This window comes from Xenopus tropicalis, chromosome 1, assembly GCF_000004195.4.
Source record: "Xenopus tropicalis strain Nigerian chromosome 1, UCB_Xtro_10.0, whole genome shotgun sequence".
NCBI lineage: Eukaryota > Metazoa > Chordata > Amphibia > Anura > Pipidae > Xenopus > Xenopus tropicalis.
This window is the reverse complement of record NC_030677.2, coordinates 71,458,698-71,483,945: the sequence shown is the minus strand read 5'-3', so window position 1 is coordinate 71,483,945 and position 25,248 is coordinate 71,458,698. Positions and strand designations below refer to the sequence as shown.

At 37.0% G+C, this 25,248-nt stretch overlaps 1 protein-coding gene across 2 annotated transcripts in view; it reads left to right on the top strand.

Annotated features, from left to right (window-relative positions):
- The window catches only part of tnip3 (TNFAIP3 interacting protein 3), a 43,552-nt gene extending 21,074 nt beyond the window's left edge, over positions 1–22,478 (top strand). The window contains exons 4-13 of one of the 2 annotated variants that reach the window (XM_031903077.1): positions 1,086–1,136; positions 3,375–3,458; positions 7,108–7,173; positions 8,974–9,060; positions 10,539–10,667; positions 13,835–13,951; positions 14,746–14,871; positions 16,568–16,738; positions 19,220–19,280; positions 22,253–22,478. In XM_031903077.1, coding sequence (XP_031758937.1) covers positions 1,086–1,136; positions 3,375–3,458; positions 7,108–7,173; positions 8,974–9,060; positions 10,539–10,667; positions 13,835–13,951; positions 14,746–14,871; positions 16,568–16,738; positions 19,220–19,280; positions 22,253–22,272 — 912 coding nt within the window. In that variant the 3' untranslated portion in view covers positions 22,273–22,478. Of the gene's footprint in view, positions 1–1,085; positions 1,137–3,374; positions 3,459–7,107; positions 7,174–8,973; positions 9,061–10,538; positions 10,668–13,834; positions 13,952–14,745; positions 14,872–16,567; positions 16,739–19,219; positions 19,281–22,249 lie in introns of both variants that reach the window. The other variant, XM_018091007.2, reaches the window with a different exon arrangement.
- Positions 22,479–25,248: the final 2,770 nt, after the last annotated feature.

Below are 25,248 nucleotides of genomic sequence, written 5' to 3'. Positions count from 1 at the left end.
CTGTCTGAGGTGTGAACAGGTGAACAATGTGGGTGCTTACAGTCTGAGCCTGAGGTGTGAACAATGCAGGGGGTGAACAATGCAGGGATTAAAAGGTGTGAACAACACAGGGGATTACATTTTTATACAATACAGGAGGTTTACAGCCTGAATGTGAAGTGAGAACCATGCAGGGGACCAGTTAATCTCAGTACTGATACCATTTAAAGTTTACACAAAGGTAACCCATCAAAGCAGCCAGACAGGTGGGGGGCCACACAGAGGGGGGCCGCCAGTTGGACAGCACTGCTTTAGAATATAGAATATAGCTGGTGTATTCCTCTATAACAAAATAAATTTGGTTTTACTTTTTTACTAATATTAAGTGAATAAAAAAAAAGTGCCCCTTTACTGCTAGTATGACTTCATTTACACATGCTGTGCACTTTTTTGGCAAGGGCCTGAATATGTAAATAATTTATTTAATATTTTTCTAATTGCACCTTTAATGACATATCCTGGGCAATGTTTAAAGTACAGCACTTTCAAGCACAAGGAAAAATAGTGGATGAAGTGCAAGGTAGGGGGCATGCAGGAGGATGACTGTCCCACACCTTTGCTATGCCAAAGGTATATTATAAACTGTAGGGGGCATGCAGGAGGATGACTCTATTCCAGACCTTTGCTATGCCAATGGTATATTATCAACCACATCAAAAAGATAATGTATTTTGCCATAGTAACAACTTCATAAAGCCTGTTAGATGGACATGTGTTCCAGCATTCAGTACATTTTTTTATTATTTAAATGGTTTACCTTTCACCTTGCTTTCTCCTCCTTTTACCATTTTCCTCCTTATGTAAATAAAGAAACATAAATTCAATTTGCATACTTTGTAAAGAGAACATTATGGCCCAATGCAGCCTTGGTATTAGTCACAGAAAGCATAATGGTGACATCCTGGGAAGTCCCAGCTTTGCTAATGCTTAGCCTTTAAGGTTTTGAAAATGAGAATCTTGTTTCATATGCTTGTTATACTTTGTACAGTTTGTTTTTGTACTGTAACAATTCCTTTCTATTCTATTCTTGTTTTTAAAAAAAAAAGATTTTAAAAGAGGCAGAGCCATCCTGTGATCTCCAGGCACCAGAAAGTGAGGTAAGTGCTACAGCTCATTATGCCACATATGTTAGCAGTATATTTTCTAGTATACACTAAAGCCCCACAAAAATAAAACAGCATTGATGTAATTTTATTGCAACACTTATAAATAACTAGATAAATCTGGTTTCTTAAGCAGATATACTTGGTTATTTTAAATATAATATTTTCAAACAGAATGCATCTATGCTCCAGTTCAGTGTCCTGAGGTTAGTCAGTAAATCAGACTTATTTCAGTAGGGAGAGTTGATGCCCATAGGTATAATCATATTGCTACCTTCAATGGGTTAATGTACAAGTGGATAGGTAAATACAGGTATGGAACCCAGAATGCATGAGACCTGGGGTTTCACAGATAGGGGCTCTTTCTGTAATTCGATCTCTATACCTTAGTAAAAAAAAACATTTGGACATTAAATATACTCAGTAGGGCTAATTTACTAACACAAGCACCAGTGCTAAGCAATAAGCCTACTTAGCATACCCTCATGAACTGCCGCCTGCAGCCCCTACAGGGTTGTGTCCGTAGAATTAAAGGAGAAGGCAAGGCTAAGTCACTTGGGGGTGCCAAAATGTTAGGCAGCCCCAAGTGACTTTAATCGTTTAACTTTTACCCCGGGCTGGTACCTGCAACTAGTGCTTCTTCCCTGTTCCTTCTGCCGGCAAAATCCCTGGGCCGGCACTTGCGCAGTAGAGTCAAAAGACAACTTTTTTATTAAAGTTCAGCTTTTCACTCTACTGCGCATGCGCACTAAGAAGGAAGAGGAGATGCTTGAAGGTGCCCCGGGCTGGTGCGGCTTTCTCCTAACAGGGGCACCAGCCCGGGGTAAAAGGTAAGTGATTAAATCACTGGGGGGTGCTTAACTTTTTGGCACCCCCAAGTGACTTAGTCTTTCCTTCTCCTTTAAATGAGTTGACCACTAATGCCATTATTATGCAATTATTAATACCATGTGCTGGAATTCCCCAAAAAGAACTAACATTCTATTAAATTTAACAAAATGCTTGTCTAAAAGCACTTACCCTACTGGTAAAGAATAAATTGTTTGTATTACTACAAATTAGTAGCAACATAGAAAATTTTAATAAAACAATGTTGATGTTCCATCTTGTACTGGAAATTGTTGTTTACTAGAGAATGGCATTATACAAATTGCACAACAGATTGTATAAATCACTGTATATTACAAAAACCTAAATATCACAATAGTATCACAATGTTCATGTCATTAAAGATGGAAAGCAGGTAGGACTAGTCTAGTGAGTGTACCCTTGTGGCTGTATTGGTTTCTGGTTCGCAGTGCTGCTCCCCAGACCCAGATTTAAAAAAGGGACACTGCCCAAGGTGTTTGCTTTTGCTTAAAAACAATGTTCAGTATTGTGTGAAGTACTCATGGGACTATTGTTTTTACACTGTTGACTACAATGTTTTTAGATAAATTAACAATAAGCGTTAAAAATGGTATGCATCTCTGAACCTGCTACTGACAGGAGTAACTGAGTGGTCTTACAATGGAGACTTGCCAGTATGGCATTTATTCCCTTGCATTCCCATACCTTGCTCTTTATCCACTCATCTTCCTTGAGACTCTGAGCACTATGCTCTAAAATTATGACAAAAGTTATCCAGGCACTACCCTAATGAAAAAGACATGGAAAGACACTCTAATTTACTTATTAATAGTAACCAAAAGATAAAACCATGGTTAATTTAAGTGGCCCAGTTATTTCAACATGGCTTGATACACCAGATGTATGCTGGTGTGATGGTTAGCCTTGCAGTGCTGGGGTCCTGGGTTTGATTCTAGTCATGGTCCACTCTGTAAGAACATCTGTTCTCTGTGTGTGTAACATCAGAAATGATGGCAGGCAGACCTCTGTGCAATGTGTCTTATTTGCTATAAATTGCGTGCACAGTTGTGGTAATTTAGATGCATTTGCGGTAGGCGCATCTTTCCCTTGTGTCCACAGTGATGCTAGAAATCTGGAAAAAACACAGCACTGTGGGAAAAAAACATGGCAATAGCATTTGAAATTGCGTTTTGCTCATTGTATGTGCCCTAATGTGTATGGACATGCTGCTGTTCCAACCTTTAGTTTTTAAAGCCTACTTTAGGAAGTCCTCAGAAGTAAACAATTCATAAAACTTTGGATTTATTTATATGTAATAAAAATCCTTTTACGTATAACAGCAAATTTGTAATTAACCTGTTGATCATTTTGTTTTCATTGTAGTGCCTTAGGCAAACACCGAAGAACAGTATGGCTATTGAGGCCTATCAACAGAAAATCTATATGTTGGAGAAACAGAAGGCAGAGGTAGATACAATTTTGCTTTGTAGAGACTTTTCTTTGTAGATACAACTTTTCTTTGTAAAGACTTGTATACCAAAATAAAATCTGTTTTATAACAGCTAAGGATAACACAGATCTTTAAGGTTATGGCACACAGGGCGATTTGTAACCTCTGGGAAATCTGTGCTACCTGTGGGTTACAAATCAACTGACATACCATCTCACCTGAAACAATGATGATTGTCATGGGTAAAACCTACATAATGTGTTTTACAGGTTATTTCAGATAATTTGTCATCCATGGGTAACTATGCTCTGTATGCCATCACCCTTAGGGTGGGTGGGTGACAAAACACTCCGAATTGTATTATGTTGACTTCACTTTCAATCTCCTGGGCCCTAGGGGATCGCTTGTGGGTCAGGCAATTGCCAGTAGATCAGAGGAGAATGTCAGTTTGAAGAAGGGACCTCACAGTAGAGAAAGCCTATATAGAAAGGGGACAGACAATGAACATTCACTAGTAATGCCTTCCTGACAGTAACAGCATCTACAGGCAGAACCTCTCCCATTGTTTATTTTTTTAAAGTTTTTATTTAAGTTTTCTAACAAACATTGAATACAATAAGAGACAGAGGATAGAGGAGAGTAGGGAGCAAAGAGAAAGGGAAGGAAGAAGGAAAGGGAAAGAAAAGGGAAGAGAAAAAGAGATACCAAACACATTAACATATAGTTTCTAACCCTGTTCCTGTCATTTTAGTCAGGGTTCCCAAATACTGTAATGTCAAATTTTTCTGGGCATCCTCTAGCAAGGTATTCAATTTTTGTTTTCGAAGGGATTCATTAATCAGTTTCTTCCAGAATACCAGAGAGGGAGGAGTGTTCAACTTCCAGGTTAGGAGGATAGCTTTTTTGGCATAATAAAAGAGTTGCAAGTGGCACAGCTTCTCATGACTTCTCATATTCAGCTCACCAACTATGCCCAGTAAACAAAAACTTGGTGACAGTATATTGGGAACTGCAAATTTATGTTCAATGTATGTTAGTATTTCACCCCAAAAAGTATGTATGACTGGACATGCCCAAAACATGTAAAAAAAAAAAAAAGGGACCTATGTCATTTCAGCACTTCGGACCTTGATCAGAAGCACCCTGGTATATTTTGGCCAGTCTCTGCAGGGTCATGTAGAAGCACAAGGAGCATCCTGACCATCATGGTACTCCTTGAGAGGATCAAAACACTTAAACCTCTCTAGGTGCCATAGGCCTTAGGTACACAAAAAGTCAAAATACTTGACAACAAATGTCAAGTAAAAATCGTTACCAGGTATTTTAATTACATCTGAAATTGTTTTGTGAACTAAAAAATCCTTCTATATACATAAATGCATGTAATATGCATTGTTCTGGATCAAATATTGAATTTGAAATGATCTACATATGAGTATTCTGGTCAGTCTTACCATGCAAAGCAACAGTGAAAAACACCAGATGGTTGGAGAAAAGCATGCTGGGATGAGATTGAGCATTCCGATGATAAGTTAAAACAAGGGAACAGGCCTAAATATTGTAGTGGGAAAGGTGCTGAAAGAAAACGATATCTTGGCTAATGCAGATAGTACCCTGAGTGACATTTTTAAGGTGAAGCGCAGAGAAGTAAGAATGCTGGAATCATTTACAGATGTGTATGCAAGACATAAGAATTTGAAATACTTTTTGAAATGTTCATATTAAAAAGATTAATGACAGCAGTATGAATACACCTGATAGCATCAATGTGGATGAGATATTTGGGGCCAGATGAGCCAATGAAACATCTGCTTCAAAATGATTGGCCGTAAAACAATATGCAGTCATTTTCCATTTCTAAAGGTCCAGCCTAATAAATGAGGAACACCCTCTAAGTAAGAACGGAGCACAACTTTGAATACAGAAATTCCTGACGCTATGTGGAATAAGCCACAGTTATACCACTTAGGACACGTGGAGACACCAGGCCTCCATTCCAAGAGATTGATTGCATGTTGCACAACAAACAATGGTGATTAATCAGAAACAATGTGCATTTCTGAAGAAGAGCAACTTCACCATTAGAATTAAAGAGCAACATCCATCTTTGCTAGAAAATTAAGTCCCAACATACATTATAAAGGGGCCCTGCATCCTAAAATTTTCCAAAGTGTGTTTTTTCTTTAACCAACAAACTGCAAGCAATCACATACAAAGTTAATTTATCTTGCATAGTGTCTGCCACAGATACTTCTCTATATTCTTGGTCATATTAATATGCTCTATAAGTAAAATAGAGTCAAAAATGTTTGCGGTGGCAAAAATAGTTTGCAGTTGATGACAGATAGATATGAAATAATGTTACTTATCCTGGCTACCATGCCACAAGCAGAGTTGTTTGCAATCAGTGCAGCCCTGAAACATGCATTAACTAAAAGTGCCCCTTCATTTTATTTTAAGTGATCTGCTGAGTATTATTACCATTCTAGGGTTATTACCAGGAATATAACAATAATATAAATTCCCCAGTTTTGTATGAGCAAAACTGCCCTGTTTTGCTTCACCAAAAATTTGGTGAAATGGCAGAAAAATTTGTTACATATCACATGGATTTTTTTTCTTTTCTTATTTTTGCACTAAGGAAAAAAAATCAGAGGGAATTCTAATGCTATTGCCATTTTCCATGGCGAAACAAAATGCATGAAAAAAATCTAATAGGCTTGTTTCTTATGTTTTTTCCTGCATGAAAAATATTTTACTTATATTTGCTTATCCCTAACTGCAAGTGTTTGGGCCGAAAAGATTGTATTCACTGCCTTGCAAAAGTATTTAGATCCTTGCCCAATTATCTGATTTTAAGGCATAACAAATCCTACACTATGGGTCAGTGCATATCATCCGATGATCACTGTTTAGAGTGGCCCAGGAAGGAGCAGGGTTTACAGAAGGAAGTCAGCCACAGTTTTGGCCAGATAAGGGTGTAACTGGACTTGGTCAAGGCAGTTTTGATATTCAAATATTAAGAAGTATGGCATTGCAGGAGAATGACCTTTTGTTCTTAAACCATTGTATTGTATGAGATCTGTGAATACAACACCACCTGTGTTTGGCATCGCTTTATTCATGAGGGGACCCGCTCATGAATACAACACAGGTTTAGGAACCCCTATCAGTTCAATTAATAGTTACTATGAAATCTTTTAGCAACCCCTCTGGCATTTGCCAGAATCTACAGATTGCCTCTATGGGCCTGTTCAGATGCACAAGTCAGGGAACGCTGGTAGACACTGGCTGCAATAAAGCCCTGTATTTAACACGTGGCCTATGGCATTTTAATTCAGTGTGGGTGCAGAGGCAGCAATGAACCTTCCCCAAGTCCAAAGTGAATAAGCACTAAGGGGCACTGTTTTGCACCCATTATTCCACCTGCACCTGAACTAATAAATGGTTCCTCATGTCTCTACACGCAACAGGGTAAATAAAGAGCACTGTTATAGGCACAGTAGCAGAACTGGTCTGGAAATAACACTCAAATACAGAAATTGTATAGTTAAGGAATAAAAGCATATTAAGTTGATCCAGGTGTTTATAAAAAAAATGGAAACAATTATTCAAAAACGACTGTATTATTAAAATTAAAATACTGTATTAACATTCTTATTACAGCTGCTTCACGTGAACAGGCAGTGGGATCAACAATTTAGAAAAATGAAATTGGTTCATGAAACAATGGTAATAATTTGTTTGTCTTTTTCACTTCCTTTAGTGAGAAATTTCAAAGTTAAATAACAAGAAAAGGTGAACTTATCCCCGGGCTGGAGATCCTTTTATGCACAGTACCATGCCACCAACTTACTTCCCCAGGCATCCCTCTGCAGTCTTAGGGGCTGATTTACTAATCCACGAACGTCCGAAAAGCGCCCAAATGTGTTTTTTTCGTAATGATCGGTATTTTGCGATTTTTTCATCGCCGTCGCGACTTTTTCTTAAATTGTCGCTACTTTTTCGTAGCCGTTACGACTTGCATGAATTGTCACGACTTTTTCGTAGCCGTTGCGAAAAAATCGGAAAGGTTTGCCCGCCGTTTACTAGCGCTCAATACGAAAAAGTCGCAACAATTCGCGCAAGTTGTAACGGCTCCGAAAAAGTTGTGACAATTCGCGCAAGTCGTAATGGCTACGAAAAAGTCGCGCCGGCGACGAAAAAATAGCAAAAAAACAAAAAAGTCGCAAAATGTTTGTTTCCAATCCGATTTTTTCCCATTCGGAACTCGGATTTGTGGATTAGTAAATCAGCCCCTTAGACTCACGCACACAGTACATTTTTCAGATCTCAATAACATATTGTTACCCCCAGGTAAATTCAGCTTTCCTTGTCCTAAAGGCATGAAATGCATACTGTTATTCACTTTGAAAAATATGATTCCATGTTTCATAATGAAGAACAATTTTTTAAATATTTTTGTCACTGATATCAGATCTTAAACAGAGTAAGTGTAAAAATAGGAAGGGCGTAAAAAAAGAGAAGGGTATTAATGAGTATAGGAAATAATTAAGTTTGCACAGTTGGAGTTAATACAGAAATAAATAGAGACAAAAGAGGGTTTCAGATGCATAGAAGATAATATAAAAGATGGCAATACATGAAGGGGCTGTGTAAAAAACAAGGTTAGAAGAAAAAGGAAGGAGATCAAAGGCAGCATGTTTGTTATCACCTCTGCTGTGTTCAGCCATCTTTTATCTTGTGCCTTAACAAAGCCCACCTGGTCTATTGTGTTCAATGAAACTACAGATAATATATATATATATCATATATATTAAAAACAGTACAAATGTGCTAAATAATGAAAGGCTGTGAAGGCTATGGCATATAGGCAGTCAGTTTTAACTCCAGGGGGCACATTTACTAATCCACGAACAGACCGAAAGCGTCCGAATGCGTTTTTATCATAATGATTGGTATTTGCGACTTTTTCGTCGCCGTCGAAATTTTTCGTATTTTGCGCTACTTTTTCATCGCCGTTACGACTTTATCGTATCGCAAAATACGATAAAGTCGTGACGGCGTCGAAAAAGTCGCAAAATTTTCGTTTCCAATCCGATTTTTTCCCATTCGGGATTCGGATTCGTGGATTAGTAAATGTGCCCCCAGGTGTGTTAATCAATTAGCTTCAGAAGGAATTCTGGGAAAAAGGTCCAGGATAGCTTCAATTACAATATTCCAGGAGTCAGAACTAGTACAGAGAATATACATAGCAAGACAGACACAGCTTTTAATAACAATTACATTTAAAATAACCTTAAAACCACTGAATATTTTTCATCAATGCATGTCATAAAGTTGGTTACAGTTGTCATTACGCAAAAAGAAAAGCAACCCCATTGCATGGACTGCCATGTTGCTAGTCTAGTTGGATCCTGTATATTGCTTGCAATGGGATCAATAGAGGCTAAAATAAATCACGTCATGTTTTGAGTTAACATAAACAACACTTGTTAATTTACCTCTGTACTCACCAACAATTATATTCAGGTCTCACAACTGAAATTGAAATCATCTTCATGTCAAGGAGAAGACATATTTAAAGAAGAGAAGCCTTTAAAGAATAATAAGCAGTTGGTAAGTATTTTTGCAATAAAAATGATTTACTTCAGTGTTTTACTTATTTTTAAAATGTTCTAGTTTGAGCAATTTTAAATAGTGACAGAGAAAAAGAGGCTAAGATATATGTGGTGTTTTTAGGTACACTCATTGCTAATGATTCAGTTCATAGCAACCGCATCCAAAGGAAAAAATACTGCCAGATTCGGTACACAAATAAATACACCAAAAAACAATATATGGGAGTGTTTTAAAGTTTTACTTTTTTAAAAAAAAAATATTACTTTATTACATACAGTACATACTGTGCACTGGTGCTAATTATAACATTTACTACCCTTTTTACCACTGGTTAATTGGTGGCTAAGTACCTTTAAGGTTTAAAAAACCTATATTAAACCTATATGAAATTCACGCAAATTTGCACATATTTGTTCTTTTCACAACATTTTTTTCTCCTAATAATTTTAGTTTGAAAAAGTGTCAACATTAGATTAGTGCTGTTCGTCTTATTACATGTAGAGGGCAGATTATTTTTTCATATAGAATGTTTGAGGGCCGGATTAAATTCAAATTCTGATGTTATACAGTGAGGTCTATGGAGCCTTCGAACTATGAGCAGACTGTGGGCCATAAAAATAAAACAATGAACGTATATGTAGTAGGTGGACTGCTAAAATACCCACCGAAACAAAGTTTGTAATGAAGTGAATCCTGACTCATAGGAATTTCTACAGAACCACAAAATATACACTTGACTTGGAATCAAAACCAAATTACAACTAGCTAATACAGATATGGATCACCCTTTCAGATTCCCTCAATATTATTACTTGATCATGGCTATGTCGAGTTACTTTTTTTTTTTTTTGTCCAGTTATTATTATGATTGGAAAAACATGCTATAGTTTCCAAATCTTACTTCCTACACATTTGTTTTGAAAATAGGATATATACACACTTTGCACCTTTACGATTTGGGCCCCTTGCCCATAACCTCACAAAATAAAGAGCTGAACTTTCCCTGGCATGCCCTACTTTGCACATCAATGAGGGTACAAGAAACAGAGAATGTCAGACACAAAGGCAGGCGTTAAGGGCCACACTCCCTTGTGCTTATGTGAACTGCAAAAGGAAAAAAACCCAGTTTGAACTTCTCTTGAATCCTTTTTTCCTTGTTTAATAAATGGTTTGTGAAACATATTGGTGTAGATTGTACTTTATCCTCTTGCTTGGTTTCAATCATAAGAGTGGGTACAGCCATAAGGTTCATTACCAAACAGTCAATTCATATTTGCTAATCCTTGACAGCACATCATCTCTCAGAAAGTTGGTTTAGTACATAGATACTTTAAACTCTATATACAGATCAATACATATTATTCTATGATGTTTCCAAAAGAAAAATCTTGCCTTGAAATATTGCCAACCAATAGCTTACTTTTAAAATGAAGCATGCAGATGTATCATATTCAATAAGTGCACTTTTGTTCTAGAAAGAGGGAGAAACTCTTAATGTGGAGCTGCTTAACATGAAAGAAGAAAATCACTGGCTGAGGAAACAAAATGCTTTGTACAGCAGGAAAAAGGAGCAATATAAGCATGAAATTAACCGCCTTAATCAGGTGACTAATAACTTTACATTACAGCACAGAACTGTCTTCAGGGTTTATTGATAATACTGTAACATACAGTAAAACGGACAGGGAATAGGACTGGATTAATATAAAAAAGGAATGCCAATGCAGTTGATTTAGATGAGCACAAGGAAGGAGAGTGACAGAAGTAGATAACAACAGAAAGGGAGCAAGAACGTGCTAAGGGAGATGAGCAAAGTAAAGGTTTGTAAAGGTAATTCAGAAGTAAAGGAAGGATAGAGAGGTGTAACCGAGTAGAAAATATAAGGAACAGCCTAAATATCAGTCTTTAGTTGTCATTTACTTACAGTGTGAAAAGTGCAATTTCAGACGCATCTCCATGTTTTTTTCCCCATAATCCCAATGTAATTGCAGTTGCCAGAGGGAGTTGCGCCTGCTAGAAATGCAGCTGACACAGTTGTACCTCTTTGACACAAATCAGTCACAATGGCACTGAAAGTTAGTGTCATTTCCAGCATATGGCATGAGAGCGATTTGTGCTCTGCTCCGTGTTATTTCAGCGCAACAGAAGTGCAAGGAGCACATGTTGACGCAAGAGCCTTTAATCAATAGGATTTTTCATGTGCCCAATTTAGTAACTCCAAAACTGTACTTGCAGTCATAAATGACCCCTTGTATTTGTTAGCCCAGCAGTCCGGTAGGGTACATCTTCTGTTTGTATGCTTTATTATTTAGTAAGGTTTAACTGATGTACTGTGAGTGCCCTGTTTTTTGCATTATATATATAATAAATATACAGGTATGGGACCTGTTATCCAGAATGCCTTGGGACCTTGGCTTTTCCAGATAAGGGGTCTTTCCATAATTTAGATCACCATACTTTGAGTCTGTTAAAAATCATTTAATTATTAAACTCAATAGGACTGTTTTGCCTTCCATAAGGATTAATCGGATCTTAGTTGGAATCAAGTATGTATATTGCCTGGGTGCAGGGTAATCAAGTGTACAATATAAGAAACTCAGGACTCAGCACTCACAGGGCTTTAAGAAAATAGCAAAAGGTCCCAAACATGTGGCTGAAATGTTGATTTTGCACATTAAAGAATATTTTTGCTATTTTTGTAAAACCCTGTGAGTGCTGAGTCCTGTATATGTATGTTTATTGTTAAGATCGGTAGACAAACCGACTAGGGACTTGAACCCAGCAGTATCTGTCTGACAGGGCAACTTTCATAAGAGACAGAAAAATAAACCTGTTAAACAATTAACTTGTGGGGAGCTCTGTAATAGGAATATAATACTGCATATATAATAAGAAGAATTACAAATACAAAAGAATAGTAGTATTTGTGTCCTTTTACCCCGTTAGGAAGCAGGAAGGAGAGATGGGTTTTTGCGAGTCCAATAAAGCACCTTTTGTTCAAGATGAGTTCTGTAGCTTTAATAAGAGTAAAACATGAACATTTCCAGCTCTTTTCAGATGCTTATACAATGAAAATACCTAATGTGCACCAATCAGTTTCTGTGAATGTATTTCCGTAGTGCACAACACACAATTTGACCAACGCACATGCATTTTGTAAAGTTATAGAGAAGTCACTGAAAATGCTGCCAAGCAAAATGTATCAGTAAACCACAAAGACTTCCTCAGGAAACACGTTGCTCTTGCACTAGGCAGCAATCCATACCCAGCCTAAAATGACATATAATCAGAAGAAATGGAAACATTTAGTCTTCTCTTCATGTCATCTTTGAAAAACAACAGAGAAACCGCGCTCACAGGATTTTACATACTGAAATAACAACATCATTTTTTAAATTGCATAATACATTTATTTCATTGTTGTTTTCATTTTCAGCGTAAATGCCTGTAAGGGAGGTTTAGGCGGCAGTCATATATTACTGGCATGCATTCCCTGGCTGCCTCTGTTTATAAATGAATATGAATAAGTCTATGTATAGAAATATAACTGAAATGCTTGGGACCTGGGGTTTTCAGGATACGGCATCTAAACATAGCTTGGGCACTCACCCACAAGGCTTCTAGAAATCATTTAAATATTAAAAAAATAGAATTTCTGGATTTATGCTAGCTTAGTTACCATCATGTACAAGTGACTAACTATTACAGAGAAGGTAAATGTGGAAAAAATTAAGACATGCTTGTTTAAACAGGACTCTATGGGATATGGCAGTGCCATATATTGCAATTTTCTGGATAAAGGGTTTCATTCTAGATAAGTAATAAGGGGATGGAAAATAAGTTCCATATCAGGACTGGGCCTTACAGTACAGGTATGGGATCCCTTATCAAGAAACCCATTATCCAGAAAGTTCCAAATTACGGAAAGGCCATCTCCTATAGACTCCATTATAAGCTAATAATTCTAATTTTTAAAAATGATTTCCTTTTTTTCTGTAATAATAAAACAGTACCTTGTACTTGATCCCAACTAAGATATAATTAATTCTTACTGAAGGCAAGCAAAGCTATTATTAAATATTTAAATTATTTTTAGTAGACTTACGTTATGGAGATGCAAATTACCGAAAGATTCCTTATCCGGAAAACCTCAGGTCCCGAGCATTCTGGATAACAGGTCCCATACCTGTACCAAATATAAGTCCCCATTGCTCCGTATGGGAACACAACTTTGTGCGGCGGGGCGGCCACCCCTTAATTCTTGCCGCCCTAGGCCCAGGCCTTTGTGGCCTCACCACAACTCCAGGTCTGCCTGCTTCATTTATTTATAAAGCTGTGCAAAAGAAAAGTATTTGAAAAGCCACATTTTTATAAAACTGTGTTATGTTTTTATGTCTTTAATCTAGAGTATAAAGAGGTGGAGGCTTTTTACCACTTTTGGAAATTTCATTGCTGCCTGAATTTGTTACAGTAGTTTCAGTAGGTTATGCCAGGTATAAGGTGGTGTAATATGATTGTGTGCATTATGGCATTAGTTTGGCATACATAATCACTTCTTATAAATATTGCTATTGGTTCTTTATAATAGATAATTTACACTACTGTGATGCATTGTGTTAATTCATTACAATTCCATTTAACTTGCACCAGTTCTTACACGGCTTTGTAAACGTGTCACTTGTCTTTTATATTTGAAAGCGGGCATGTAAAGGCCCAACATATTTTAGGTATAAAACTTTTGTCTATGTGATCATGTTTTACCATTTTAAAGGTTCTTGAAGCTATAAAGAAAGACAGTTTACAGAAGTGCCAGGTGTGTTTAAAGCCAACAAATAGCAACACAGATTATGAAGAACTATTGACTCAGAATGAGGTTCTCAAAGAGCAGGTGAGAAAAAGTTATATATAAAATAGTATGTAATAAAAAGTAAAATAATAGGGCTCATGTTTGTCAGCAAGTGATTCATGTTTGTCAGCAAGCGTTCCTTGTGTCAGTTGTGCGTACATCACTCGCATGCTGAGTACTGGAAGTGACACCAGGCAGACTTTAACACAATTTGTGTCCAATTTGCAGTTACAGTAATTTTGGTGAATTAAATGCAGTTATGGTAGACATAGCTCTCCCTTGCCCCCCCCCCCCTTTCTGGGAAAACACTGCATAGTGGGGAACAAAACATTTTGTTTGTGAACTTTCAGGCTTACATGAGCCCTAACTTGTCTTTTAAGTATACTTCACCATTGCAGTACATTAACCCAAACACCCAGTATATCACTTTCTTAATTTTAAGTTTATTTGAATAATCCCAGGTTTTCTGAAAGCCTGGAAATATCTAGGGCTAAACATATGAGCGAATATCACATGCAAGCATAAATGTGGCCATAAATTCCAATAAGATCTTCCATGCATATTTTCTGACTCCGGTTCAGAATGGACTGCAAAATAAAGGGAAAAATGCTATTATAATTATTAACATGTATTTATAAATCACCAACATATTCTGCAGTGCTGTACCATAGATCTTAGTGAGTGTTTCGGCTATTTTCAAGTTGTGAAAGATTCAGCACTGTTGATGTTTAGTTTGATGTATGGGAGTGTTCATGTGTGCCTTTACTGTAAAATTACAGATTAGGTGTAGCCCTTAAAATACATTCAAGATGTGGCCTACTTTTTATCTTTTCTAGATTAAAATATATGAAGAAGACTTTAAAAGAGAAAGAGCTGACAGAGAAAGAATAAGTGAAGAGAAAGGGGAGCTACAGCAACTAAATCAGTGGTTACTGTCCCAATTCAGCAAGATAAACACCGAGGTATGGAAAAAATAAGATCCACAGCATATACTGCAGCAGGCAATAATAGAACAGAGCAATATGGCGATCTAAGCATGAAGCCACATTTAGCATAGTCTTATAGGGAATCTGCCATTTGGTGCCCAGCTTGACTGCATTAAACCAGTTAACTACTCACTATGGGTTGCTGGACCAGGGGAGTGCATTTGGGGCCCTGTGTGTTATTATGAGTCATTTTATAGTACAGGTAATATACTATACCAATGAAATAATATATAGTGCTTGTGCTTGTAAAGTAAGGGCCTAAAATCATTGTAGTGCCTCCTGGGCTTTATTCCAGTTTTGTTGTGTGTTGTTTGTGCATGTTTGAGTGTGTGGAGGGGGAACAGTTGGGTGGGCATAGTCCAGTAAGCAGACTGAGGCATTAATAATAGCAATAAATATGGAATGGCGGACTATAGTTAAGAAACAATAACACAGACTGTAAAATAAACCTCTGGTGGTTAACTGGTTCTAGAAATTTCTGGCAATAATTCAAAATTCCAAGATCCAAGTCCTTGGCCTTTTGTGTTAATTAGGATTATTGTCTTGCATTCAAATGGCTTCCTTTCCTGGCTGCTTTAAAAATTCCCTTTGAGAATCATTACAGCAAGGTTCTTTATGGAGTAACGAGCCTGTGAGAAATGACTTCCTAAATAAACTCACCAACACTGAACAACTTCCACCCAATGCACCGCAAGTCACAATGGACTATACAACAGCATGCCTTACAATGATGAGATGAACGCATGCCAAACATTCCTTACGGCTTCCCAGGATGATAAAAATAGGGCTGAGCTTGTTTCCAAACTGATTTCTTTCATATGCACACACAACTCTTTGACATTTAATGAGGACCTTTACCTTCAAGTGATTGGAATGGTAATAAATCACTACATTATTTAATTAATTAGGGCAGGCCTAGCTGAAAGGTTCCAAAGCAGCCCCTTTCTTTTTCTCTGTCTGTCTTTCTCTCTCTCTCTCTCTCTATATATATATAAAGTCATTTTAAAAGCAAGAGTGCTGGCAAATTTGGTATGTTTTCCTCATGCCAGAGGTAAACTGTACACCCTAATAAGAAGATAAGCGGAAGTGCTGTTCTCAATTAGCTGTTTTTGTTTTTTTGTATATCTTTATATACAGTATGTGTATATATACATATTCACACAGAGGTTTCAGGCATTATGAGCCCTTGAACTAAAGAGCTTACAATATAATTTGGTGTCTGGATAGTGAAGCAATCTGTAAGATGTATAATAATAACTCTCCATCAGTCCTTGGAGCAATGATTGTTGGAGGAATTCATTTGGTTGGCTTATAAGAACCCCTATTCACTATATGCCCTTTACTGATACACACCATAAAAAAACAGCATTCACTGTCACATACAATTTAAGAATCATTGACGTAGTTCCATTCAAGTGCATATGTATTGTAGAAAATAAATGAATCTAAATTACACATATAATTTTGTTGCTACAGAAACTTGATCTGCAAAAACTGCTGCTACATTAGTGAAATTATACCCTTTAACACTAGAATACAGCTATAATTTGGCCTTCTTAAAATGAAGTGTATATTTAGGCAGAATCCTATGTTTAATATATGTGACATTTTAAAAAATCTGTCTTACATGGTTGAACTCCCTCTATTAGGAATAATTGTGATTGTTTTCCAGAAAAAAGAAATGGCGCATAATAACCGAAGACAGCATGTCCAGTCTCAGTTGTGCTGTCTGCCTACTGGGAAATATGGAAACCTTGAGCCCTTGGCACAGAATGAAGACTGTGTAAACAGAACATACCATGAGTCCCACAAAAGGCATTACACTCATCACAAAACACATGTTGTAAGTATACTTGCTTTCTCTAAAGAACAGGAACAACCAAAATGGCCCTGGTTTCTTTTGTCAGTTTTAAGCAAAGCAATATCCTTTTTCCCTATGCCATCCAAACAGCCAACGGCCCATGTTCCATATTGCCACCCCTAACACACTTTTCTTAGTATAAATGCAAAACATTCCTTAGCGACTGAGACACACATTCTGTTTTAATAGACCCAATTCTAGTAATATAATTACTGATACATGGGTCACTCAGGGGGAAATTTAAGAGAATTAAACATGTAAAGGTACACAAAGGTTCAGGACCAGATGGCAAGCTTAGCTCTGTAATTGCCAAACCTCTTTACTTAATTTATCAGTATTCATTGAGGACTGGCATGGTGCCGAGAGACTGGAGAATTGCTAATGTGGTTCCATTATTCAAAAAGGGATCTCGTTCTCAGCCTGAAAACTATAGGCCTGTTAGTCTGACATCAGTAGTAGGAAAGCTTTTGGAAGGGGTAATAAGGATAGGGTACATGAGGGATAGGGTACATTGCAAATCACTCTACTATAAGTTTGTGCCAGCATAGTTTTATACATAACAGATCTTGCCAGATGAATGTAATTGCCTTTTATGAGGAGGCGAGTAAGAACCTCGATGCTGGGATGGCAGTTGATGTCATCTACTTGGACTTTGCTAAAGCATTTAATACAGTGCTGCACAGAAGGTTATTGATAACATTGAGGAATATTGGCCTGGAACATAATATTTGTACTTAGATAAAGAACTGGCTAAAGGATAGAATAGAAAGAGTGGTGGTAAATGGAGCATTTTCTAATTGGCCCAGTGTTGTTAATGGAGTACCGTGGTCTGTCCTTGGTCCTTTGCTTTTTAACCTATTTATTAATGACCTGGAGGTGGGCATTGAAAGAACTTTATCTATGTAACATTATGGACCTCTTCCTGGCCCTATGCAGTGTCAGATTAAAAAAGATTTGGTTCCACCAACTCAAATGAACATTTATGGGTATATAATTTTTTTTCTTCACCCCCACCCCATTCTCTTCTGCAGGGTGTCCCTTGTTTTTTAAACATATTTATGCCTCATGTGACCATGAAGACCAACTGGGTCTAAGGCTAGCCCTGATAGACAAAGCCTGTACCATCTCCTTGCAATGTTAAAGATTGCTCTTTGTTTAGAACTTTAAACACATTGCCCTTGGTGTATAACTGATATATTCAGAATGTGTTTTTTAAGCAATTAAAACATGTAATGTCTCAAAAATAATTATTATATAAATAAGATGCACTAAATGTCAATATCTAGAATATTCCACCCTTTAATCCTTTGAGCCTCATCTTGTGCATCCTTTTTTCTTTGTCCTACTGAGAGTTAGAGCAGGGGTCTTCAACCTGCTGCCCCCCAGCTGTTGTTGACCACTAATTCCCAGGAGCTCCCAGAATCCCTTCACAGCTGAAACCAACAGCCAGTCAATTGTATAACTATATTCAGATAGGAAGGAACTAAAAGCCTTCATTGCTGTTAAGCTCCTGACAGACTGAAGGGGTCATACTTCCCCTCTCACTCCTCAGTCTGGCCCCTCTAACCATTCCTGTCACACTGCCAAAGTGACAAAACTGCTGTTATTACAAAGGATTACCTCTCATCCATTACAAACATTCATACGGGGGTGACACAGTAAAAATATTGAATAATTGTGTTAGCTCAGCCATAAAAAAATATTGCTTACTGAAAGCAAAATAGTATTGGTAAGGATTATAGTTGATCTTAGAAAGTCCTCAACAGTTTTATTGCAAATTGATTTATGTTATTCACTTGGTCAAAAAAATCAGGGGCTTTAGAGAATTTATTAATCGAGTGAGTTTTATTATAAAAAAGGAAGTCACGGATATCTAGAATATAAAACCTGGTTATTTTAGAGGTGTCAGGCAACTGATTTTGTCAGCTTAGTTTATGAACAGGCTTAGCTAGATGTTATTATATATACTTAAATAGGACATATTGGGTCCTACTTCAGTCTATACACAGACATGTACTGTATATATTTCATTTATACAAAATATTATGATATATTTAGTAATACATTAGCATTACTGTGATTATTTTTTCTCTTTTATTCTTTCCTCTTTTCCTGTGTCTGTGCTTTTTTTTTTTTTTGAAATCTCATTCTCACTGTTCCTGTGACTCTCACAATGTTAATTAATTGTTCCAATATGTGTGTTGTGGATAGTAACTTGTGGTATATATAAAATGTTTATGATGGGTACACACAGCCAAGGCACGTCCCATGGGAAAATAAGGAAACAACCCAAGGAGCTATAACAGTGGATGAGCCAAGCCAAGAAGGATTGAGCTAAATTACTTCTGTACGGCATAAAAAAATCCTCTTAGTATGTTTATATTTTAAGCTTGCTGCTGAGTTTGTGTTTGAAGTGTTCATGAAGTCCATATTGTTGTAATAAGGTTTTATTATTTTGTGTAGCCAGATTACCAGTGGTATGTTCCAGACCAGCTTCCTCCAGATGTGCAGCAGAAGGAGAACGGTAAGAAAGCAGCTGTGCTAGACACCCTTTTCAACTTTGAATTCCTTGATAAACACTTTTTAGGAAGATTCAAAGACTAAGCCACAAAATGCACTGGGTTTTTATTGTTGTCGTTTTGTTGTGTGTTACTTGAACCATATGCATTGCACTGTATCTTTATTGCAGCAAAGGCGAGTGTGCATAAATATAGAGAAGCCATACTGTATCTGCTGCTCTTGCTAAACTGCCTCCAGCACTTCCTATGAGTTCTAATTTAAGAATTACAGGGTTGCAACTTATTATGTCTATATGATCTTGGTTATATTATAGTTCTGGGAAATTAACAGTTCACAGACAGTTCTCTGCATTAAAAAATGTAGTGCTTAGAGAACAACAAGATGACATACTGACAATGGCAAATTTATTGACACCCCACATGGTTTGCCCCTGCCTGAGTTAGCATAATACTTAAAGCAAGCATTTACGTGTTTGCTATGGTGTTCTTGAGCAGGGCAATAGTAGTACTCACCATTTACCTTGTTATGATGACATTCAGACAGGGAATGAAAGCATCAGGGCATAGCTTACCATGTACTAAGGATTCTGTGTTAGCATATTGTCTTTAATTTAAAATATTGTCTTTTACATTCTGCATTAATAGACAGAGTACATGTTGCTATATTGCTTACCTCTGTTGTACCCCAAGGCTTATTTATCAAAATTCAACCTTTTTTTTTCTATTCGAATAAACTTGAAATATAACCAACCTCAAATGGTTGCTTTTTTATTAAATTTGAATCTAAAAAAATCAATTGAATAAGACCATGAAGCTTTCAATGCATTGATTTTGTATTCTACACATTTTTAATGGATCTACAAACTTAAAAAAATAAAAATAAAAATAGAAAAACGTAAATAAACTGAAATGTAAAATTTTTTTGCCTAGGACAGCTCCCATTGACTTCTACATGAACTCTCAAGCTTTCAATTTTACATTTGAGCTTTTCAAATTTTTTTGTGCTTAATAAATATCAAAATTCGAGTTTTGGGAGCCCTAAATTGAATTCATGAGTTTTAGTGCAAAAATTCTTATCACAGCAAAAATTTGCATTAAGCTTCCCCTTATTGTAATAAAAAAACCTATTTTGCTGCATTTGTTCATGAAAATTAACTTTCCAAAATATCATTACAAGGCATTTTCTCGTGTTTTTATGCGTATATCGGGTACATGTGCCTGCACCCGAGCGTATCTCACTCATTCGGGTGCAGGCACACATAGGAGGCATAGGGCGGAATTTTCAGCAAGCGCTTTTCCGCTTGCCGAAAATATCCGTCCTACGCCTCATCTGGCATTAGCCTAAAGGGAAAAATGTCACCCAGACATAAAAAGCCATATAATAAAGGTCCTTTTCAAATTAAACATTTTCAAATTGAAACATTTATACCTGTTATAATAGCATTTGCAAATCTCAGCTGTCATTTTTATATTGCCTGCCCTGGGACAAATTGCAAATTTGTTTGTAATGCATTTGTAGTTTGTTTGTAATGTAGTTTGCAATGTAGTTGCTGGTAAATTTGTAATACCCTTAAGATAAGCCTCTGACCCACCCCAATTGTCCCCTAACTTACCTTTTTCCTTCCCAAATCTCTCCATAACCTGTCCTCTGGCCATTGTGTGTCACAGCCCCCCCACCAACTTTACATCATAGCCCGTTCCCATTTTGTTCGCAACTGTCACCTTCTGAAATTTATTTAGAAAGGTGGCATCCCTAGCCACTTGCTTGCTTGCTGTGATTTTAAAAGAAGAAGGGAAACAATACTTAAATAATTTATATAGTGTAAGTAATTTTTTTTTTGCCCAACTAGCATAATAAAATAATATTTTGCATTATTTCTTAGGGCAGTGGCTCGTGAGCAACATGTTGCTCCCCAACCCCTGTTGCTCCCAGTTGCCTTTAAAGTAGGCACCGTTTTTAAATTTGTGGCTTGGCGGCAAGTTTTGGAAGCACAGAGACACAGTTTTACTCTAAACAAAACCTCTAATACAGGAGTCCTTAAACTTTTTAAACAGGGGGCCAGTTCATGGTCCCTTAGACTGTTGGGGGGCCGAACTATAGTCCTCAAACTATGGCCCGCCCCCACACCGTCCCCAAATTATGGCCCCCTCTCGCTGCCTGCTCCCCACTACCTGCTGCGGGTCAAAATACAGCCCGCTCCTGCGTCCTCCCTCCCCCAGCTCCCCGATGGTCCTTCCGTTCCCCGCTCTGTCCTCCCTCTCTCAGCTCCCCCACTGCCAGGGGTGAGGAAGCAGCGAGGGCCAGGTAAATTACCCTGGGGGGCCGGTTCTGGCCTGTGGGCCGTAGTTTGAGGATGCCTGCTCTAATATCTTAAAATCCATTCACAAACAGCTGCATGTGCCAGTTTCTTATATGTGGAGTCTGTAAACAACTACAATGATTTAACTTAACTTCAGAGTTAAGAGAATGGGGAAGAAATTGGTTTGGGTATTGTATGTGATTTAGGATAATCTTTGAAAGGCGAAAACCAAACTGAAAAATTTGTCATCCTAACACAAAGACACAGCTTAATAGCATAGAATCCTAAGGCGCTGTTTAACAAAACCCCAGTCACTGCTTCATTATTGTTACACATGCAAGTAACACATGTTTATTTCAACCCAATATATTTTGTAAAGGGTAAAGTTACACAGTTTGCTTGTTTCCACGCAAGGGATTACAGCAATGAGGATAGCAAAAATGTAATATTTATAGTAAACAGGCAAACAGGTTTGTGATTGGTTGGCTTGTAAACATGCTTAATAAATAGGCAGTGACTAGAGTGAGTATAGTGAACTTTATCATAGCACAAAACTAAAACAAATCAATAATTCATTAGGAAAATGTTCAATTTTCTCTAATATTCCAAAAGAAACCTTTTGCTATTATTGTTCCTTGTATTGTTACAATTTGTGTTTGTGTTATTCCTTTCAGCAGCAAAATTTCAACTAAAATAATTGACGACTTTGCTTTGGAACATCCTGGCCTTATAATCAAGCTATATTTTGAAGTGAAGAAAAGCATTTGAGATTGGTGGGACCTTGTTGACACTGCTACGATTGCCTGTTATATCCTTTGTTACCTCAGTGTTGGTAATATTCATGCATAAAAATATCAGTGAGGAATTAAATGTGTAACAAGCAATAAAAATATCCCTATTGATCTTTTGTCTACAGTGTATTTTGTAACATACAGAGATTCAACTGCTGCCAAAACTAACAAATGGTTTATGTGAATTTAATTTTCAGTCAAGACTTCATACTCCGTTTATTCAAGCACAGCTACATGTAGGAGATATAGTCAAATACTCCTTTCCAGGACACAGTCCTTACATCACGCTCACCCCATACAGATCACCATCTGTTGAATCCCGCTGCTCAGACCTTTTTAACTCAATATGACACGCTTGTAAACCGCATTTTCAGATTGATATTACATGAAAACAATCTATATATATAATACACAAGAGCCATCAATATTCTGTATTTGATATCCTTATAAACAGTGCTTAGTAATGTCATCAGTTATAATCAGTGCTTAGTGATGTCATTTCTATCACATGACTCACAGAAACTTGTGCATTCTAATAAATAATGTACCCCCTGTTGTAAAATATTAAGATCTTAAAAGTTACTTTGGAGTTTCATGACTTGTATAAAAGCACTCTGCCTTTGGCCTCATTCCCTTGTATGGTTATAGAACTCCTCTGTGACTTATAACATCCTTCTGTTTTATGATAGGGGATACATTATTCACTATATATTTTACAACCATTTTTGAATTGCACAAGTTGGTTGCTGCATGGTGGAATTATGTATATGGCGTGTATATTCTTTGTGCTTATTTTTCATTTTTAATCTTTTCTAAACGAATAAAATGAATTTTGGAATAAACGAATATACAGTTCCTTTAATGGAATAGAAACAGCACAGAGTTCTAACAAGCATAACAAGCTGTCCCACTAAGTCTATTGTTTTCCATAAATAAAAAAAACATTCATTCTCATTTTTTCAAAATAGCCAAAGGGTAAAGAAAATATATCTGGGGCGTCTAAAAAACAAAATCCCAGATGGAAGAAAACATTGTATTTTCAGCATGAAGCAATGTTATTTTGGAGCTACAAATCTCTGAGCATTCAGCTTGTGAGAAAGTACACAGACTCTCTGTTCTCTTTCAGAGTTGAGTCATGCTGCCACCTGAGACACACTTGCACTGCTGCCCTACATATGGCTGGCCCAGACCTCTTCTTTCTTCTATGGGCAGTGTTCCCTACCAGGGAGATACACACACTCCATGGTGGTGGCAAGTTCCATTATTAGGAATTGGATACAACACAATGTTCATAAAATAATAAAGAATGGAAAAAAACAAAAGACAAAGAAGTGTGCCAAAACAAAGCTTCTGTCCTGAAAATAAAACAGAACAAAAAGAGAAATAATGTAAGATATAAAAACAACCAATGTGTAAATACATGCATAAAACCGTAACAGGAGAAAATACTTTAGTAACAGGCAGTATGATATATATATATAGCCATGTTGCAAATATTTTTTCTACAGTTTTGGCTCTTCATGCCCCACCATACAAATGTATTTATATAGATCACGCAATGGTTTCAGTTGAAAAGGAGGCTGTTATATGAAGTACTGTGTAATGTGTGATGCCAACAGTGTGTGCAATGCTTTAGTAGACTGGTATTAGCAAAATGTAGATATTGCCAGTTCTGATGCCCATTGTTTGTCATCTAAACTAATCAAAAACAGATTCATATCCAAGGTGCAGGGATTTTAAGATGACCATACATGTACCAATAACCAATAACAATTATTGGTTTGTGTATAGTGGCCTCCCCTATCACAACTAATATCCATGCTGTAAAAATATTGGCAAATGTCATAGCATATAAATTTGGAAAAAATGCCTGAGCAAAGGATGAGCTACACAATTGTAGCTCTGTATCCATAGCAGTACTAACCAGAAAATATCTCTTTGTAGCCCTGGTAGCTCCAAGGTTTCCTCAGCACCCTGCATATAGGGTTCCCCTTCATCAATAGATGCAGCATTACTCAATTTGAACAGAAGGCAGGAAGGACTGAGCGGTGCCGAAGCCACAACTATACAGAAGTGCAAGGAGCGCATTTTCAAGCAATTACCTTTAATGAAAGTGGTTTTACGAGCAACTGACTGTGGGGAGATTGCAGGGACCGCAACTGCGCTTGCAGACCTAAATGAGCCTTTATGGGTTCAGGCTGATATATTCTACATATTTGCTTTATTTGGGGTGCAGAACCACACAGAGTGTGTATTGTTTTCAGAATCTATTATTTATTAGTATAATGTTGCTTTACGATAAGCAGTGGCAAAATTATAGGAGATGTGTGAGAAACTTTCTAACTCCAGTCATAAATCTGGTATCTGGTGCAGCTAGGTATTAGGCCTAGTATTAGCCATAGTGAAAAGAGAAAATACATCTAGCAGCACCATAATAATCATTAATTACATTCATTTCAACTTTATTTTGCACCACAATAATGATATTGGAAAGGAGCAAAGTATTTATTATACAGGTATGGGATCCCTTATCCAGAAACCCATTATCAAGAAAGCTTCGAATTACGGAAAGCCTGTCTCACATAGATTCCATTTGAATCAAATAATTCCGAATTTTAAAACTGATTTCCTTCTTCTCTGTAATAATAAAACAGTACCTTGTAATTGATCCCAACTAAGATATAAATAATCCTTATTGGATGCAAAACAATCCTATTGGGTTTAATTAATGGTTTGTTTTTTTTAGTAGACTTAAGGTATGGAGATCTAAACTACGGAAAGACCCCTTATACGGAATAACCTTGGTCCCGAGCATTCTGGATAACAGATCCTATACCTGTACTGTATTTAACAGAAACCCTTTCCTATATATAGAGACATAT